Below are 15,531 nucleotides of genomic sequence, written 5' to 3'. Positions count from 1 at the left end.
GGGTCGGTCGATCGGATCAAAACAAAAACTTTTAAAAACACAGGCACGCTAAGCGTGCAGGAGTTATTTTTTCAAATTATGGGGTGGCTTGGGGTGAAACTGGGTGATTGTCCTGTTGAGAGGGTTTATGTCATAGGTTGAGCTATTTGTGTATGGCGGCCCACGGAGTCACTTTTTTGTACAAATTTTGCTTGCAAACAAAATAATTTTTACGTGCATTTTGATACATCAGAACTGTTTTATTCAACACGTAAATTTTTATCATTTAATTGAAAAACAAGATCTCATTTAATTATCAAAATGTCACGAAATGACACGTTCTTACTCTGTTTAAAGCGGTTATTTTGTTGCTAGCTTTGAAGCAACCGTAACGTGATACTTTTGTTTGTTACGGAATACTTTTGGCTTTTTGCCAAACACTGTAACATGATACTGTTGTTTTACTCACTTTTGTAACATAACACATTTGTTTTTTGAAAGCGAACGTAACACGATACCCTTGTTTTTCTCGAAAATTAAAGCCATGTCTCCATTTAACACGCTCTGAATAGTCATTGAACGAAAAGTACTGTAATAAACGAAGTAATAAACGAATGAAATCAAAAACCACTCTCTCCGGGAAAGCTCTTTAAAGCACAGTACACCTGGAGTATTTGTTTCCTGTCAGAACTGTTCAACAAAGATTTTGGTTGATTCACAACGTAAATTTTATTCAACAGACACGAACTAATTGAGTTACCAAATTGTCACGGAACGGCACGCTCTTATTCTGTTTTTACGACTGAATTTTTAATTCAGGAGTTCAGTGGTTAGCCGAACGGCACTCATGAATACAGTTGGTTGGTTGGTTGGTCCATCAGCTGTAAACATTTTTTGCAACTCCGCTGACCAGCGGATATAATAGTAGAAAGAGTGTAGCAAGGCGGCCGTATAAAGGCGGCCTTTTAAATTGAAAGGAGTTTTACAAAGAAAACAAAAAGCAAAGAACAAAATCCGGTTGACAATTATGTGTGGAAAGTATTCGACCGCCGAAAAAGTGGACATTAGGAGCCGCAAAAGCGATGTAACGACCGATCTCTTTCGTAGATCTGTCGAGCTAGCGTCGTACATGTAGGAGCATTCGAAAACTAAATCGGGTTTCACATAAGCTTCATTAACGATGGATCTATCTAGAAACCAGAGCGTTGGCTGAAATCGAGTGCGTGGCTGCTTGTTTGCAAGAAAAGGAAAAGCTTTTCAGATGAAACAGCACAATTGCATTTGTACCTGAATCAGTCTATATGTTCTGATCATATATTTATTTACAGCGTTAGTACTTATAACGGCTTACATGTAAATTATTCTGCAATGCATACCTACGGAGCGATATAATAAACAAAACATTTTAGTGCTTCGGGTTAAAAAAGATTAGAGGTAAGTGAACTTTATTTATCTGGCTTACAGTAGATCAAAGTGTGGGATGAAAAAATGCGAAATTCAGTATTTTATGGACCATTTCTCACGATCTGCAGTTGATTCAAGCGGAGGTCAATTAATCACAGTGAATGTATGGGATCAAATTATAGCGCATACCGTGACGCTTACGTCACGCGGTCTCAAACACAGAGACTTGTCTGCTTGCGTTGGGACGCCACAAAGAACAACTCTTTTACAGTAATTGAAAATAGCGTCTTTTCATTGCCAGTATTCGTCTCTTGTTAAAGAAAGAATTGGCGCTAGCTGTCCTGGCAAAGTTCGCGGCCTTCACAACATTTACAGAACTACGTATTGTAAGAATGTTGGGTAGAAAAACTAATGGGTAAGCGGAAAAGGAATCCCTTTGAACTGCAAAACATCGCTTTTAATTTGATGGAAAGAAATGTCCAAGTTTGTTTTGGAGTTGCGCTATAGTGCTGTTTTTAGTAAAATAGAATTCCTCTAATTAGCGCCGCATCGGGACTGCAGCGCTTATTCGGGGGCGGCGCTTATTAACTTTTTTGTCCCCAATGCGGCGCTTATTCGAGTTAATACGGTACTCCCGTTTTTCGGAGAAAAGAGGTAGTTGTTTGAGGCGCAGTGTTCTGATAGTTTGTGGTTTGAATTTGGTAGGGACTGGTTTGAATCCGCCCAAGTTTCTTGTATTGTGTTCTTAGATAAAATAGTTGACTTTCACCGTACCTCTCTTCTCCAAGGAATTAAGCAAAAGTACCCAAGATTGCTTTATCGCCAGTTTTTGCTTGTTTCACATTGCTTTTTCTCCAAAAATTGGATTTCAATGGAAAGAAGCACAATTTAAAGGAAATTATCCTTTTCAATTAACCCTTTCAGTGCTAAATTTCTTTTTTACCGTTAAACTGAATTTTTGGTGCTACGATCCTGAATTTTCCTTAACTTTGCTTAAAAAGCACTTTTCCACAATGCAGCAAGATTTTGATGAAGATTCCATGGAAAATGTACAAAATTGTACTTTAGCGCATGCGCATAAGCCAAATTTCTTCTTCTTTTTTTACGAAATCGTTTCCAATTTTTTTTTCTTGCTCCTTTTCTTTTCGTTTTTCTCGGCTTTGTTATTTCCACTCCTTTTTACTGTATCCGTCCTTCCTTTATACCAAAAATGTTTTGATTAAAACATTGGTAAACCCTGAAAAGAGGACCTCGATCTATTACAGGTGTTTTGGCCTGTTTAAGCACCGATTTTGCGCCAAAAAGTGATTGACTTTTTCTCGATTAGCTCTGTTAGGATGCGACCGATACGCAAAATGAATAGTTCTGTGAAAAGGTCAAACCTAGCTCTATCAGATGCTTATCACCAAAATCTGTTGACTTTCAAATTGATGACGTCACAAGTAGTTTACTGACTGCTCCTCCAAATGTCGACAAAAGTCCACTTTAGCACTGAAAGAGTTAATATGGGCATCGATGAATTGCTGGGACGTGACACAAATGACAATTATCTCATATAGGGGTCATGAATGGTCCCTCAAAATGTAGCAGTGCTCGCAAAATTAAGCTTTTGCTCGGAATGCTCTCAAAATTTGAGTGGGTGCTCGTTTGCTCGTGCTCGCACATTTTTACAAGTGTTCGCATGCTCGGTTTTTAGTGGGGTGGCTTTTCGAAAAGTGCCGTTGCTCGCAAGGCTAATTTTTTCAATGCTCGTGCTCGCAAAGAAAAACGCTGTGCTCACATTGCATGCTCGCAAATGCTCGCAAAAACCATTTGATACCCCTTCATATAGGAAGGGGAGAAGCAACACTCCTCAAGTGCCTACACTGATAACCCATCTGGCTATCCTTCCTATCGGTACAAATACGCAAAAAAAAAATAATCGTAGACAGAAGGTGTAAAAGTAATTTCTATAGAAAACTTAAATAACTTACTGCCATAGAAACAAACATGATGAGGAACGTCTAGTTCTTCTTTGTAACCCTCCAGGATTGACAAATGCCAACTACTGCTTGTTTTCAACGGACAAGATGCTACATTGTAACCTTGTTTTTTTTTTAATTCGGCTGACGACGATAATGCTATACCTTCTTTAACTATTTGGACATCACAAATGTTAGATATTGTGGTTTAAATAAAATTGTGTTTATTTCACCGTAGGATGGGAGCTTACAAAATAACCGGCATTGCGCAAGAACTGCAGGTTGAAAAGATTATAATGCATGAAAGCTACCACAGCCCTGTGTCCCTCGCGCACAACATCGCGCTCCTAAAACTGAAGACCAAAGCAAACCTTGGCGCGGGTGTCGGGCTCGTGTGCCTCCCAGATAAGAACTTCGCCCCGGTACCAGACAAGAGATGCTACATTACCAGGCTGGGGAACACTACAATTCGGGGGATCCCAACCAGACTACCTTCGGAAGGAAGCGTCAGTACCAATCGTTTCCCAAGAAAAATGTAAAGTGGCCTACGGATCATCGAACATTCACGACTCCATGACCTGCGCTGGTTTGGACGCGGGAGGGGTGGATGCCTGTCAAACTGACAGTGGGGATCCCATGTGGTGTGCGAGGTCAATGGCAAGTGGCACCTTAAGGGAGCGTCTATGCCAAAGGTGTGTTACCTGAAAAGCTGGATGCAGAATAAGATGAGCAGCAACTAAGGATAACCTCACGATCATGTTAGATTAGTAACGCTGTTTGAAGAAAAGCAAATGTAGAAATGTGAGGTAGAATAATAAAAACAGCAAGAGCATTATTTTTGTGTGTTTGAGTACTTTTGTCTACTTATATAGGATATTTTAGTAAATTTTCAAAAATGCTTTTGCGTTTCTGTAGATCAACCTTTCTCCAGTCCGGAACAGCTGTGTTTTGATAAGAACTTAACTAAAAAAACAGAAATGCTGACAGTACGGTTTGGATTGAACTATTACAATTTCGCGATATTTTGACAGGCACGGCCATGTATAATGCAGGTTTGTCGTCCTTGGTCTGCATGACTGCATGGGGTTGATTTCTTCCTGGAACTCTGATTTTCATTCATCCTCTTTTATTTATCAGGGTAATTAGCTTTTAAAACGATTTAAAACGATCGTTTTGGAATATAACAAGACAATATGACGGGCCATCGCGTTCAAAATTATATAAAATTTGTTATCACTGCTTGAAGTCGTGCTTTAAAAAGGGAGTCCTGGTAGCCGGTTAATCAAGCAAAAATTTAAATTATAAATTTAAATAAGAGAGTTTATTTTTTGTACAAAAAACGGGTCCCTGTGTTTTCAGAGACATGGTGTTTTCCACAGGTCTCCGCATCCCGACACGCCGTGTTTCCCACACGCCGCGCCGACACGCGTTATCCACTTTAATTGCAAACTGAAAGTCATATGTATTGTGACCTAGCGGTTATTATTTACGGTCAGGATTCCCTGAAACTTCCCGGCGTCTTGGACTAGACGAATTGTAGGTACCCGGGAGAGAGGGGATAACCGTAAGTGTTCCGCATATAGGTTCTTGAAGTATTGAAAATCAAAGCAGTACACTAGTATTGGTATCAACACTCTATTCAAGGGCAAAAGAATCTCTAAAAATTATTTGAAGAAGTCGTTTTATTTCTTTTCTATAGCATGGAAAGTATAGCGAGTAATTCAGTTCTAACAGACCGTTTACGCAGTGTAATCTGACAAAATTTAAAGGAACTCTACCTAAGTATCACACAAGGATCACAATGCCAAAAGAGACAAAAAGGATACGCTTTTTAAGGACTGAAACCTCAATAAGCATACCCTAACATACCCTATCCACATACCCTTGAGCCCATTTATACAGTATGGGAGTATTTTAAAAAACCCTCCCCCCTGGCCATCCCAGTGCCCCTGGTTGATAAAGTGCGCAAGCGCCCACGGGCCTTCCTCTCCGATCAAATTTTCGAGTGAGTATAGTATGTTGTTGGTGCGCTGCATGTTTTGTTTTTATAAAGTTTCTGGGCTTTTTTGTAGCAAAAAGGTATCACGAATTTGCACTAAGCACTTTTCAATCGATTCTTGTCATCTGGGAAATTATCATGTTTTCTTCGTTGCGCGAATTTGATTTAAGCTTAACATTTTTCGAACTGGGATTTCTGTGAGCACACATGCATGCATTTTATTTGAACCATGTCAGTGCTAAATCTTCAGGTAACACACCGCGCAAAAGTTTAAACCCTTACAAAGCAAGACGCTTCAACGGCTGAATCTTGCAAGCTTTACTTGGACTCTTGATCTGAGAGTACTGGCTCGCAAAACACTACTTTCTAGTGCTACTTTCTACTTTCTTCTACCAGAAGTACGTCCCAACGGGACCTTGCGAAAAAGAGGGATGGGGTGTGTGGGAATTTAAGGAGGGGTTTAGGTCTTGAGATTTGCCGACAATCTGTTGTATAAGTCGTGCTAGTTAGTGTTACTGATTTTGTTATGCACTTGTCAATGGTTTGCCCCGGATGGGGGGGGGGGGGGGCAAACCACTGGAATTTGACATCGTAAGTTCTCCCCAGGAAAGGGATTTTGACATCTAAAATGGTCTGCTGGGTTAGAAAATAATATAAGAAGTCAGGAGATATGTGAAATTTGACATTCACTAAATTCCCCTGGGGTTGCCAGCCCCCCCCCCCACCCTGGGGCAAACCATTGATAGGTGCATAAGTGTGCTCCTGTTCAGATTCTGTGTGTATTCTGTCAAAGTTTATGTAATTGGAAAAAGGGTACCACCAATAGAGGTAGACTATACTGACCTGCTAATATTCAGAGTAGCCGGCGCAGAGTTAGGAATAGCCGGTGAAATGCGCTGGTTGCCGGCTTATTATGACAACCCTTATCTGGGACAGACATTTGACATCAGACAACTGAATGTCTGAAACACAAAAACTGAATATTTGGGATTTGCCAGGAGTAGCTCACATTTAAGGGAATAAATAAACTCATAAGTAAACTTTATGCCTGACCTTAAAATGTGCAAGTTACCTTTCTCCTGCAGGATTTTCACATTTCCCCTATAGAGAATGGTTCGTGGACGCAGCTCTGTACGAGGCAGTAGAACACAGAAGGAGAAGAAGAAAAATGAGCAGGCTGGTGGTGACTCAGATGTTGATGGTGAAGAGATAGAGCAGTCCAAGATGGATGAGGTGGCTGGTGTGGAACGTGGACAACAAGTAGAAGATAGAGAAGAGGTTCCTCAGGTATTTATAAAACATGTTTGAAACCTGAGTTGTTACAAGGCCAGGGTCAGACTCACACTTATCACTATTATCCCACTACCTAGTAACTATGGGAACATCATTTTACAAGTTTGTGTCTTATAAGGCGATAACATAAAATTAACTGACCAGTACACATTTTCAGTACACAGGTGGGTTGAGATTCAGGCACTAATTAATGAGAGATGAGTGTCTTGCCCAAGAATACAATGGCGTGTACTAAAACCTGAAACAACAAAACAACCAAAACAAACCACCAAAATGACCAAAACCAAATCACCGAGACAACCGAAATGAAACCACCAAAAACAACCGAAATGTCCAAATGAGCGAAATGAAATTAAATCACCAAAATAAGCAAATTGGCCAAAACCGGGCTAATATACCTGCCAACTCTCACGCCTTACGTGTGAGTCTCACGCCTGCGAGTTGAAAACTTCGATCTCACGCCTACTCGCACTTACGAACCAATTTCTCACGCCTAGTCGAAAAATGTGAGTTATTACAGGTCATTACAACCATAACCAACACACTTTCCAAAAGAAGGAAACTCAAGCCAATGTGAGAAACGAAAACTCCATGTAAAATGAATAAATGACGATACTTTCCCTGAAATCTAAGAGTTTTGACAAAAAAAGCATTGGGAACAAGGCCGTGTTAAGCAAAACACATCCATGCACTGCCAGGATCGGGATATGTTCGGAATGTCTTCGGAATACTTTGGACGTCTTTGGAGAACTTTGGAAATGGTCCTATCATCTTCAGAAATCCTGGCACTCTCAGGATAAAAATCTCACGCCTTTGACTCAGAAAAAGTTGACAGGTATAGGCTAATTAACCGGACTGTGCTATTCAGGATAACTAGCTAGAGTGCAGCTTCAACTCTGGAAAGCCTAAATAGCACTCCGGTTAGCCTAAATAGCACTTTGGTTAGCCTGATTAAGGTTAGCTCTCAATAATTTTAATGGGTTTTGCTGGGTTTTGCCTGTTTTGGTGATTTCAATATTGTAATGCGCAGGAGTCCAGCAGTCCAAAACAGTAGGTTTCTGTATGTCTAGCCTGTAAACGTTTATTATTGCACTCATATTCTTTTCTTTTTGTCATGCTTTAGGGAACAAAGAGTGAATGTTTGAATTTTCGAGCAAAACTCCCAAAAAGTTTTACACAGGGCGTAATGGAGGAGGAGTACCATGCCCTTGCTGTCATAAAAAATGCGGCAAACCTTAAAGCTGAACAGAAGATTCTTAGTTGTGTTACGGAGCGAGCCATGAGCTGGCTTCGCCTGGCTTATAAAAAAATCCACGAAAAAGACCTGCCAAGGCGAGCCTGTAAGTAAACAATTTCAAATTTTATATCACTTCTAATATAGGAACTCCCATATCAAATGATGGGTGTGGTGCCATACTTCTTGATCCATTAATCAAACTGTTTATCTTGACTTTCAAAAACCCTTCTGTGGAAGGCAAGGTGGCTTAATGCTTAGTGCATGCTGGACTCTGAACAAGAGTTCTGGGTTTTTACTTTGGCTGGGTTACTCCTAGGCAAAGCCATTTTGTGATTGGCCTAGATGGCTGGATATTGTCCTGGCCAGGCCTTGTTTTTTATTTTGCATAGTTATGGACCTGGACTGCATTTCAGTCAATAACTCAAATCTCTGGCAGTGCCTCTCCACCCAAGAGAAGAATTTTTGGGGGGCAGGGGTGGGGGGGGGGAGGTTGAAGTTATTTCCCTTCTGTGAGCACAACAGATGTGCGAAAGATATTGTTTTTGGGGGCTGGGCACATAGCAAGAAAAAAGAGAAAGGAAAGAATAGGGGTCACCTGTGATGGACTGCAATTTATTTAGGTCGGGCAGGACCCTTGTTCCAGTGGGAGGGGGAGGGGGGAAGCAACTTCTGATACATTCTCTGATATGAAATCTGAGCGATATTCTCATAACTTACAAAGTAATCATCGTGGTGGAAGTCAGCGGATGCCTCTACGGTGCAGATCCTCTCATTCTGAACTTGCCAAAGCAACAACAACAACAACATGGCAGCCAGTGGGATAGTTCGGGTTACTTTTTCTAGCAGTACTTAAGAGAAGTTTTCTAAGCAGCGAAAATGTTTTCGGAAGGGAATTTGTTGTCAACATGTTGTGTTTGTTGTGAAATCAAATCATTACGGAAATGGTAATGAAAGCCTGGCAATCAAATTTCCCCGTGCTGGTCGGAGCAATTTTTCTTGCTCTGTTGTTTCGAGGTTGTTTGTTGTCATTGTTGACTTAGTCCCGCTTTGTTTTACGTCATTTGTGATCCCAACTTGCGTTTGAAATTCGTGGTACAGTCATTTGCATTTCAGCGCTAAAAAGTAACTTGACATCACAAAATTCCGCGTCTTTCTTTACACGACTATGACGAAATGTTGGAATAAAAACAGTGCATTTACATTTTTAATAAAGATAGTGACCCCTTTAGAATTACTGAATCCACCGCATTGTTGTCTTGGTTGCTATAGCTCCCATTTCGCGAAAAAGTTGGCCTGCTGCATCAACATCCAAAAACCGCTGACTAGAACGTGAATTGATCGTGTTGCAAGTTGTGAGAACATCGCTATTCGGTCCCAGACCTCGTTTTTATCCCCCTGTACTCATTGGCAAATAAGGTGTTATCTTGTAAACCTGTGTTGCACTAGCATACATGATAAACGTCGAGCAGGACCCTTGCTTGTTAATAAATTAACTAAATAAACAAATTCTTGAGGAGGTGTAATAAGCTTTCATTCTCTGAATTTTGAACTTCGATGCTCTAAAATTTATAAGGTAAGATGGGGGATGATTGGATTACATCATGATTGTCTTGGACACAAAATTGCAGGTTTTAATGAAGACAATTTGAGTCTGAAACAACGTGCATAGCAAAACTTAGAAAAAATTTCTTATGAATATTTCGTTTGTCATAGGCTTCAGTCCTCGCAGCTCGTGCATACTATTTTAATAAATACATACATAATAAAAAGCAAGGGTTCTGTATAACCTTAAGGGAGAGTAGCTTAGTTGCTATGAAAACTGGGATGAGAGCAGGCCTCTAGTCCGGTGAGTAGTGTGTTGACCATTTTGTCTTACAAGACCCTGCTGTATTGTTTGACAGGCCGTGTTGAAGAGGCTCAGGTTATGGAAACACTTGCAGCCATTACCTGTACTGAGCAGGGAACTGAGCTCAACACAAGTTCAACGACAACCAAGGGAAGAGAGCTCAGCAAAGAGCGATCCTCCTCTAAAGACTCACAAGAAATCCGTCACTCAAAGCGCTTAGCAGAGGCCTCAAAGAGAGATGAGCCACCAAACAAAAAGACTAAAGCGCAGGAAGAAACTGGTGATAATGATGAAGATGGTGAGGACGATGACGACAAAGATGACACCTCCAATGAAGGAACGACTGACTCTTCATCCACCAGCGAAGAAGAAGTGGAAGGCGGCTGGAAAACCACTTACAAGAAATCGCCACAGCCGAACACTCGCATGACATATCTTTCTCAGTATTTCAAACACCTTCAGACCGTCCTTGGTGTATTCTGTACCGAAGATGAGGCTTTGTCACACACTCGCAATGTCCACAAATTGATGGAAACCATTGATGCCACCTCGGACAACCTGGATTGCCTCCTCGATGCCGACACCATATGGGAGTGGGCAGATGCCCGTATAGAAAGAACAATGGCAGGGCGCACTGTGCAAAAGTATTTGCTCTCCCTTGAGAAATTTCTCTATTTCAATGCATACGAACAGCCGCCCCATCTTCCCAAGTTATCGGAGGCGTCACGGAAATTGGCACGGGGGGTGCACGGTAACTTGCCGAATTGGAGGCGTTCAGCAAATAAAATCGCTGGAGAGAGGCGCTGGAAAAAGTTAGAAGGCGATGCTGAGGCCCTCGACAAGTTCTGCGAGGAAGCTTTAAGAAGAAGAAGACATGCATTCGACGAAAACATCCTCGGGCTTTACAACCCAGTCCCCATGGGTTCACAGCCTCTGAGAACAAGGTGGGACAAGAGAGATGAGAAGGTACTGCTCCGCTTCTTTTTCTACAAGCCTTCAAAGGAGGTAATCCGAAATCTGTGTTACGAGGTCGACGAACTTCAGGAGATGGTTGCCAGGAATGGGTTTGAACGAGTATACGAAAAAGTCAAAACCCTCTACAAGGGCACCAGGAACTTTTTAGGATAAAAGGATTAACGATTCAACAAAGAACACGTATGAAGCCAATTTCTTTATTAATTCAAGTAAATTTTTGGCTTTTCCTGATGACTGTCATTTTAATACACTAGCTTTTCCCCCTCCTAGCGATGACTAAGGGAGCTTGTTTGAATTGTTGCAGTTTACTACACGAACATGCTTTTCAAGGCAGAAACAAATAGAAAAAAACACCTACAACTGACAAAGTTGGGAAATTTAAACAGATGTAATTTCAGCGTTTGTAATTGATATAATAATTGTTACTAGGAAAAAAACATACGAAGAACTCTGTTTTTAAGAGGAACTTGAGAAACTAGGTTATCGTCTTGCGTTGTTTCCATATCACTTCATGCTATGGTCGTTTTGTCGTTCAGTTATTGTTCTGTTGTTGAAAATAACAAGCAACCGTTAATTTTGATTGCCTCTTGACATCTTTAGGTTTTTTAATTGCTTGGCTAAACACAAAACAAGATATTTTTGTGAGAGAGAGTTGATTGGTTGATAAGTCTGGAAACCAACAGACAGATGTCGTTTCTTACCTAGCAACAGTTCTGTACAATTCATTGCAATTAATCTTAACATTTAGCAGCAATTATCCTTGCCACTTTTACTAAGATGTACACCAGCATTGTTTGTTCTAAAAATTAAAAAGATATTTAGCAAGAAGTGTAGCATAATTACAAGGATTTAAAACCCTCAATGACCTCAATTCACGAAAGAAAATCAATCGGCGAACGATTCCGTCATTCGTCCTTTGCTTTTCACACTTGGAATTTCTCCTCCAGCCACGTAGGTCTTAAATATATTTTTTCACAGTATTTAAAGCTATAATCAAAATATTTCGTACAGATTCTAAGAAGAATTAATGGAAAATTCTCTTTAAGTTTAAATTTATGTGAAAGTCCCCACACAATCAATGAGCTGACTACACAGAGGATGATCCACACGTGCTCCAGTCACGTATATGCTGCTTGCCCACGTGCCTAGTTCTCAGTCCACCTGTTGCATGTTGCTTGTATTCGCTCAGGCCGAAGAAGTCAATTTGTTCCTTAATTCCCAGGAGGAAAATGTCAGTTCCTGTTGTGGCATGGTATCAACTTGTCAATTAGCATGCGAGAACTAGAGTGCAGTTTCGTTTTTGCGCGCCGTTGTAGTCTTGAGTTCTTCTTCCAGGAGTAATATGCTCTCTTTCATAGCTCGCACCTAAAAATAAACGTTGCGGTAAAAAATACAACATGAAAAAAGGAATACTGGTGAACTCGGATAACCGTCGCAAGTTTTCTACCATGTAAATTTTTATTTTATTTTATTATGTAAACTAATTAACAACCACAGTGAAAACTGATTTGTCACACCAACTGACCTTGCTGGTTATAAGCCTGGTTTTCACTAGCAACGCAAGCACAAGCGCAAGGATAAGCGCTCTTATTTCACCGTGAAAATGGCTTCAACGCAAGCAAAAGCACAAGCGCATTGGATTTTGTGCTTGTGCTTGCCTCAAGCACAAGCACAAGGGTCAAAATTTGTCCTCTTTGCGTGATTCCACTTGTGCTTGCGTCGCTAGTGAAAACCAGGCTTTGTGTACTAAAAAATTAGAAGCATATGTAACTTTCACCAGGTGTAAGCTCATTTGAGTAAACAATCTGGACGGAATTGCAAGGGAATTTCAATCGGACTTTCAGTAGGAGTAAACTTGATCGTCTTCTTGGGTTTCGTTATTCATGTAAACGCAATGAAGTCGACCGTTTAAAAAAAAGTTATCTAGATGGTTTGATTTGAACTAATGTTAGAACTGTTTCCATATATTAAAACATAGGCACGCTAAGCGTACGTGAGTTATTTTTTGAATTGATTAGGTGGCTTGTGGTAAGGCTGGGTGTTAGTCCAGTTGGGATGGTTTATTTCATGGGTTAAGCTATTTGTGCATGGTGCATCGCTGACTACATAGCCCCTTACTACGACTAAGAGGTCTAAGAGGCATTTTTTGGGAAAAAATGCTTGCAGTCAAAACAGTTTTTACGTGCACTTTGTTAAGTCAAAACTGTTTCGTTCAATAGTAAATTTTAATCATTTAAAAAACAAGAACTTATTTTAATTAAAATTGTCAAAATGTCACGAAATGGCACATTGTTATCTGTTAGCGCTTATTTTGTTGCTAGCTTTTTACAGCCCTGACGTGATACTTTTGTTTGTTTCAGGATACTTCTGTGTTTTTGTCAAACACTGTAAAACGATCCCTTTTTTTAAACGCATGTAACATGACACTTTTGTTTCTCTCACTTTTGTAACATGATATTTTTGTTTTTCCTGAAAACGCCATATCTCCATTGAGTAATCGAAAAGTAATACACGAAGTAATAAACGAATCAAATCAAAAACCATCTTTTTGGGAAAGCTTTTAAAGTGTAGTACACCTGGAGTATTTGTTTCCTGAAGTAAACGTAAATTTTCATTCAACAAACAGGAACAAGAACTAATTTAATTATCAAACTGTCACAGAATGACACGCTCTTATTGTAGCCTGTTGCCGCTATCGATCGTAGTTAATTTTTAAAGCAAAACCGTTTTAAAGTCAATACCGATACCGGTTAATTAAATGTCTAAACGTGATGTATTTAAGGTATAAACATAAACGCTACTTGCCCGAGAGTCAGTGAATCGAGCAAGACGCGGCAATATTACTATTTAGGAAGTTTCTTTGACACAAACTCTAAAAACAAGAGGCCACAACATCCTCCGAAGACAATTCCTTACAATTTTTAGGACTTTTTGTAAATATACGCACAGTATTAACATCACAATGAGAACATTAATCTTCAAATCTTCTTTGTGCAATTCTTTATGCAATTTCTACTATACTGTCAGCAAAACTAGCCCGTCCTAAACAAACGCTCGAATAAGTTAATAATTTGGTGTTGGGCCTTTTTCTGGCGGCGTGTGCGTTGTAAGCAGGCGAGCGTGACGAAAAATACGTTTCAAATCGGGGGTTAATTCAGAACTCACCGATTCTGCCTCCTACAAATCTAAAATCTTCGAATGAAATCGCTCGCTACAACTGTGTCAGATTACTTCCCCTTTATAAACTGCAATTTCATTGGTTCTGATAGTACCTCTATCCTGGTTGGTGTGACAAACAAACATACTTTACTGACTGACTGACAGACTACACGGTCCATAGCGCCGACTGAAGAGTATTTTTGGAAAAAATAACTCAAAAATCGGGAGCAAGCTGGAACTAAGCGCCTGGAAACAACGAAAAGTGGTCACAAAATTAAGATGGCGGCAATAGAGAAAAGAAAAGATCGATACTAGTGTAGTGGTTAATGGTTAAACTCAACCGAGAAAAGCAAAAAGAGATGAACCACTAACACTTTTGCGATCTGCAAGCATCCACGAATTTGATATTTATAATATTACAACTTTTTTTGGAAAACTCCAAGATTTGGGTCGGTCGGACGACGGTTAAGAGGAACAAATTTGCAAGGATTTTGTTTTAGTAGTTCCTCTGCAGTTATGGCAAGTTGTGGAGTGAGTAAAGCATCCTGCAAACTGAACATGCTTCAAATTGACGTGACGTATACCATTGACAAAAACAAGATAACTTGCCAATGTTCTAACAGTATGTTCTAACAACAATGAAACATTTCACCAGTTACTGTCTTAGAAATAGGTTATTTATCACCTTTTTACGCTTGGGTGGTTGATTGACAACTGAACTCGAGAATGACCGGGGCCCGGGGGGGAATCCCCTATAAAAATGACGGGGGGTGCTCCTCGGAATATATTTCGAAAAAAACCCTCTAAAAGCTGAGTTATTGAACTTCTGTTATGTTGGTGTGGCTTTAATTCATTTTTCACCCCTAGAGGTACCCTTCTAAAATAAAAACTTAGTAGCACTGACAATTTTTGTAATTGTTATTAACAAATAAAATTTACAGTTGAAGCTCTCTTAACGGACACTCTCGTAAGCGGACAGCTCTACTTACGGCCACCAACCAACCAACTTCACATCGCCGTTCGTGACAATGATTTTAGATCAGTATCCTAAAAGGCCTCTGAAAGGTATCGCGACAACCCTATCGGCGGTCATTTTATGTCTAAGCACTAAGCGGTACCAATCCACAAATTTCACCCCTAAAAGGTACGTCGAGCACCCCCGTCATCTTTAAAGGGGAGTCCCCCCGCTGGAGAATGGTCAGGTCAGGCCCCTGTTATACCGGAACATCTTGTTTAACCAGTTGGTATATGTATACTACTTCCATTATGGTTTAATTCTAATCCACCCTGATCGACCGTCCGTCCGTTTTCGAGAACGGGCCCCCTCCTTATTCCAGGGCCTGGATTATCGGGCAGCCCACTTAGTTGAAGGTCCGGATCCGCTACTGAAGTCCCTCCTCGGCCTCGGCTAGCCTGTTTCAGGCTCTCGGTAGGAACAGGCTACTCCTCGGTATTCAATAGAACAGGGTCGTAACCAGGTATATTTTTTCATCGCTGATCCCAAATTTTAATTCTAAATTTTGATTCCTGATCCCCAAAATGTGGCAACATTTGATTCCTGATTCAATTCTGATCCCACCTGATTGGCCGATCCGGATCCCATGACTTGTGACCCGGTATTCCGGGTCCATGATCCCGATCCCGAGGTCCCAAGGCTGTGATCCCCTGATCCCATATA

The 15,531-nt window shown here is 40.5% G+C and overlaps 1 protein-coding gene across 2 annotated transcripts; it reads left to right on the top strand.

Annotated features, from left to right (window-relative positions):
* Window positions 1–5,338: 5,338 nt before the first annotated feature.
* Window positions 5,339–11,467, top strand: LOC144641782 (uncharacterized). 2 transcript variants are annotated; one of them, XM_078500808.1, is made up of 4 exons: window positions 5,339–5,349; window positions 6,429–6,630; window positions 7,760–7,976; window positions 9,775–11,467. In XM_078500808.1, the coding sequence occupies exons 2-4, from the start codon at window positions 6,454–6,456 to the stop codon at window positions 10,845–10,847; spliced, it is 1,467 nt and encodes a 488-aa protein (XP_078356934.1). In that variant the 5' UTR covers window positions 5,339–5,349; window positions 6,429–6,453; the 3' UTR covers window positions 10,848–11,467. The 2 variants fall into 2 exon arrangements, with proteins under 2 accessions (XP_078356934.1, XP_078356933.1); XM_078500807.1 differs by lacking the exon at window positions 5,339–5,349 and having other exon boundaries at window positions 6,282–6,630.
* Window positions 11,468–15,531: the final 4,064 nt, after the last annotated feature.

This window comes from Oculina patagonica, chromosome 2 (assembly GCF_052425735.1).
Source record: "Oculina patagonica isolate OP01 chromosome 2, crgOcupat, whole genome shotgun sequence".
NCBI lineage: Eukaryota > Metazoa > Cnidaria > Anthozoa > Scleractinia > Oculinidae > Oculina > Oculina patagonica.
The sequence above is the reverse complement of the archived record's forward strand: the minus strand, read 5'-3'. Positions and strand labels throughout refer to the sequence as shown.

Coding starts and splice junctions, on each gene's coding strand:
- LOC144641782 (XM_078500808.1), top strand. CDS start 6,454: ATGGTTCGTGGACGCAGCTCTGTACGAGGCAGTAGAACACAGAAGGAG. Junction 6,631..7,759: donor ATAGAGAAGAGGTTCCTCAG/GTATTTATAAAA, acceptor GTCATGCTTTAG/GGAACAAAGAGTGAATGTTT. Junction 7,977..9,774: donor AGACCTGCCAAGGCGAGCCT/GTAAGTAAACAA, acceptor ATTGTTTGACAG/GCCGTGTTGAAGAGGCTCAG.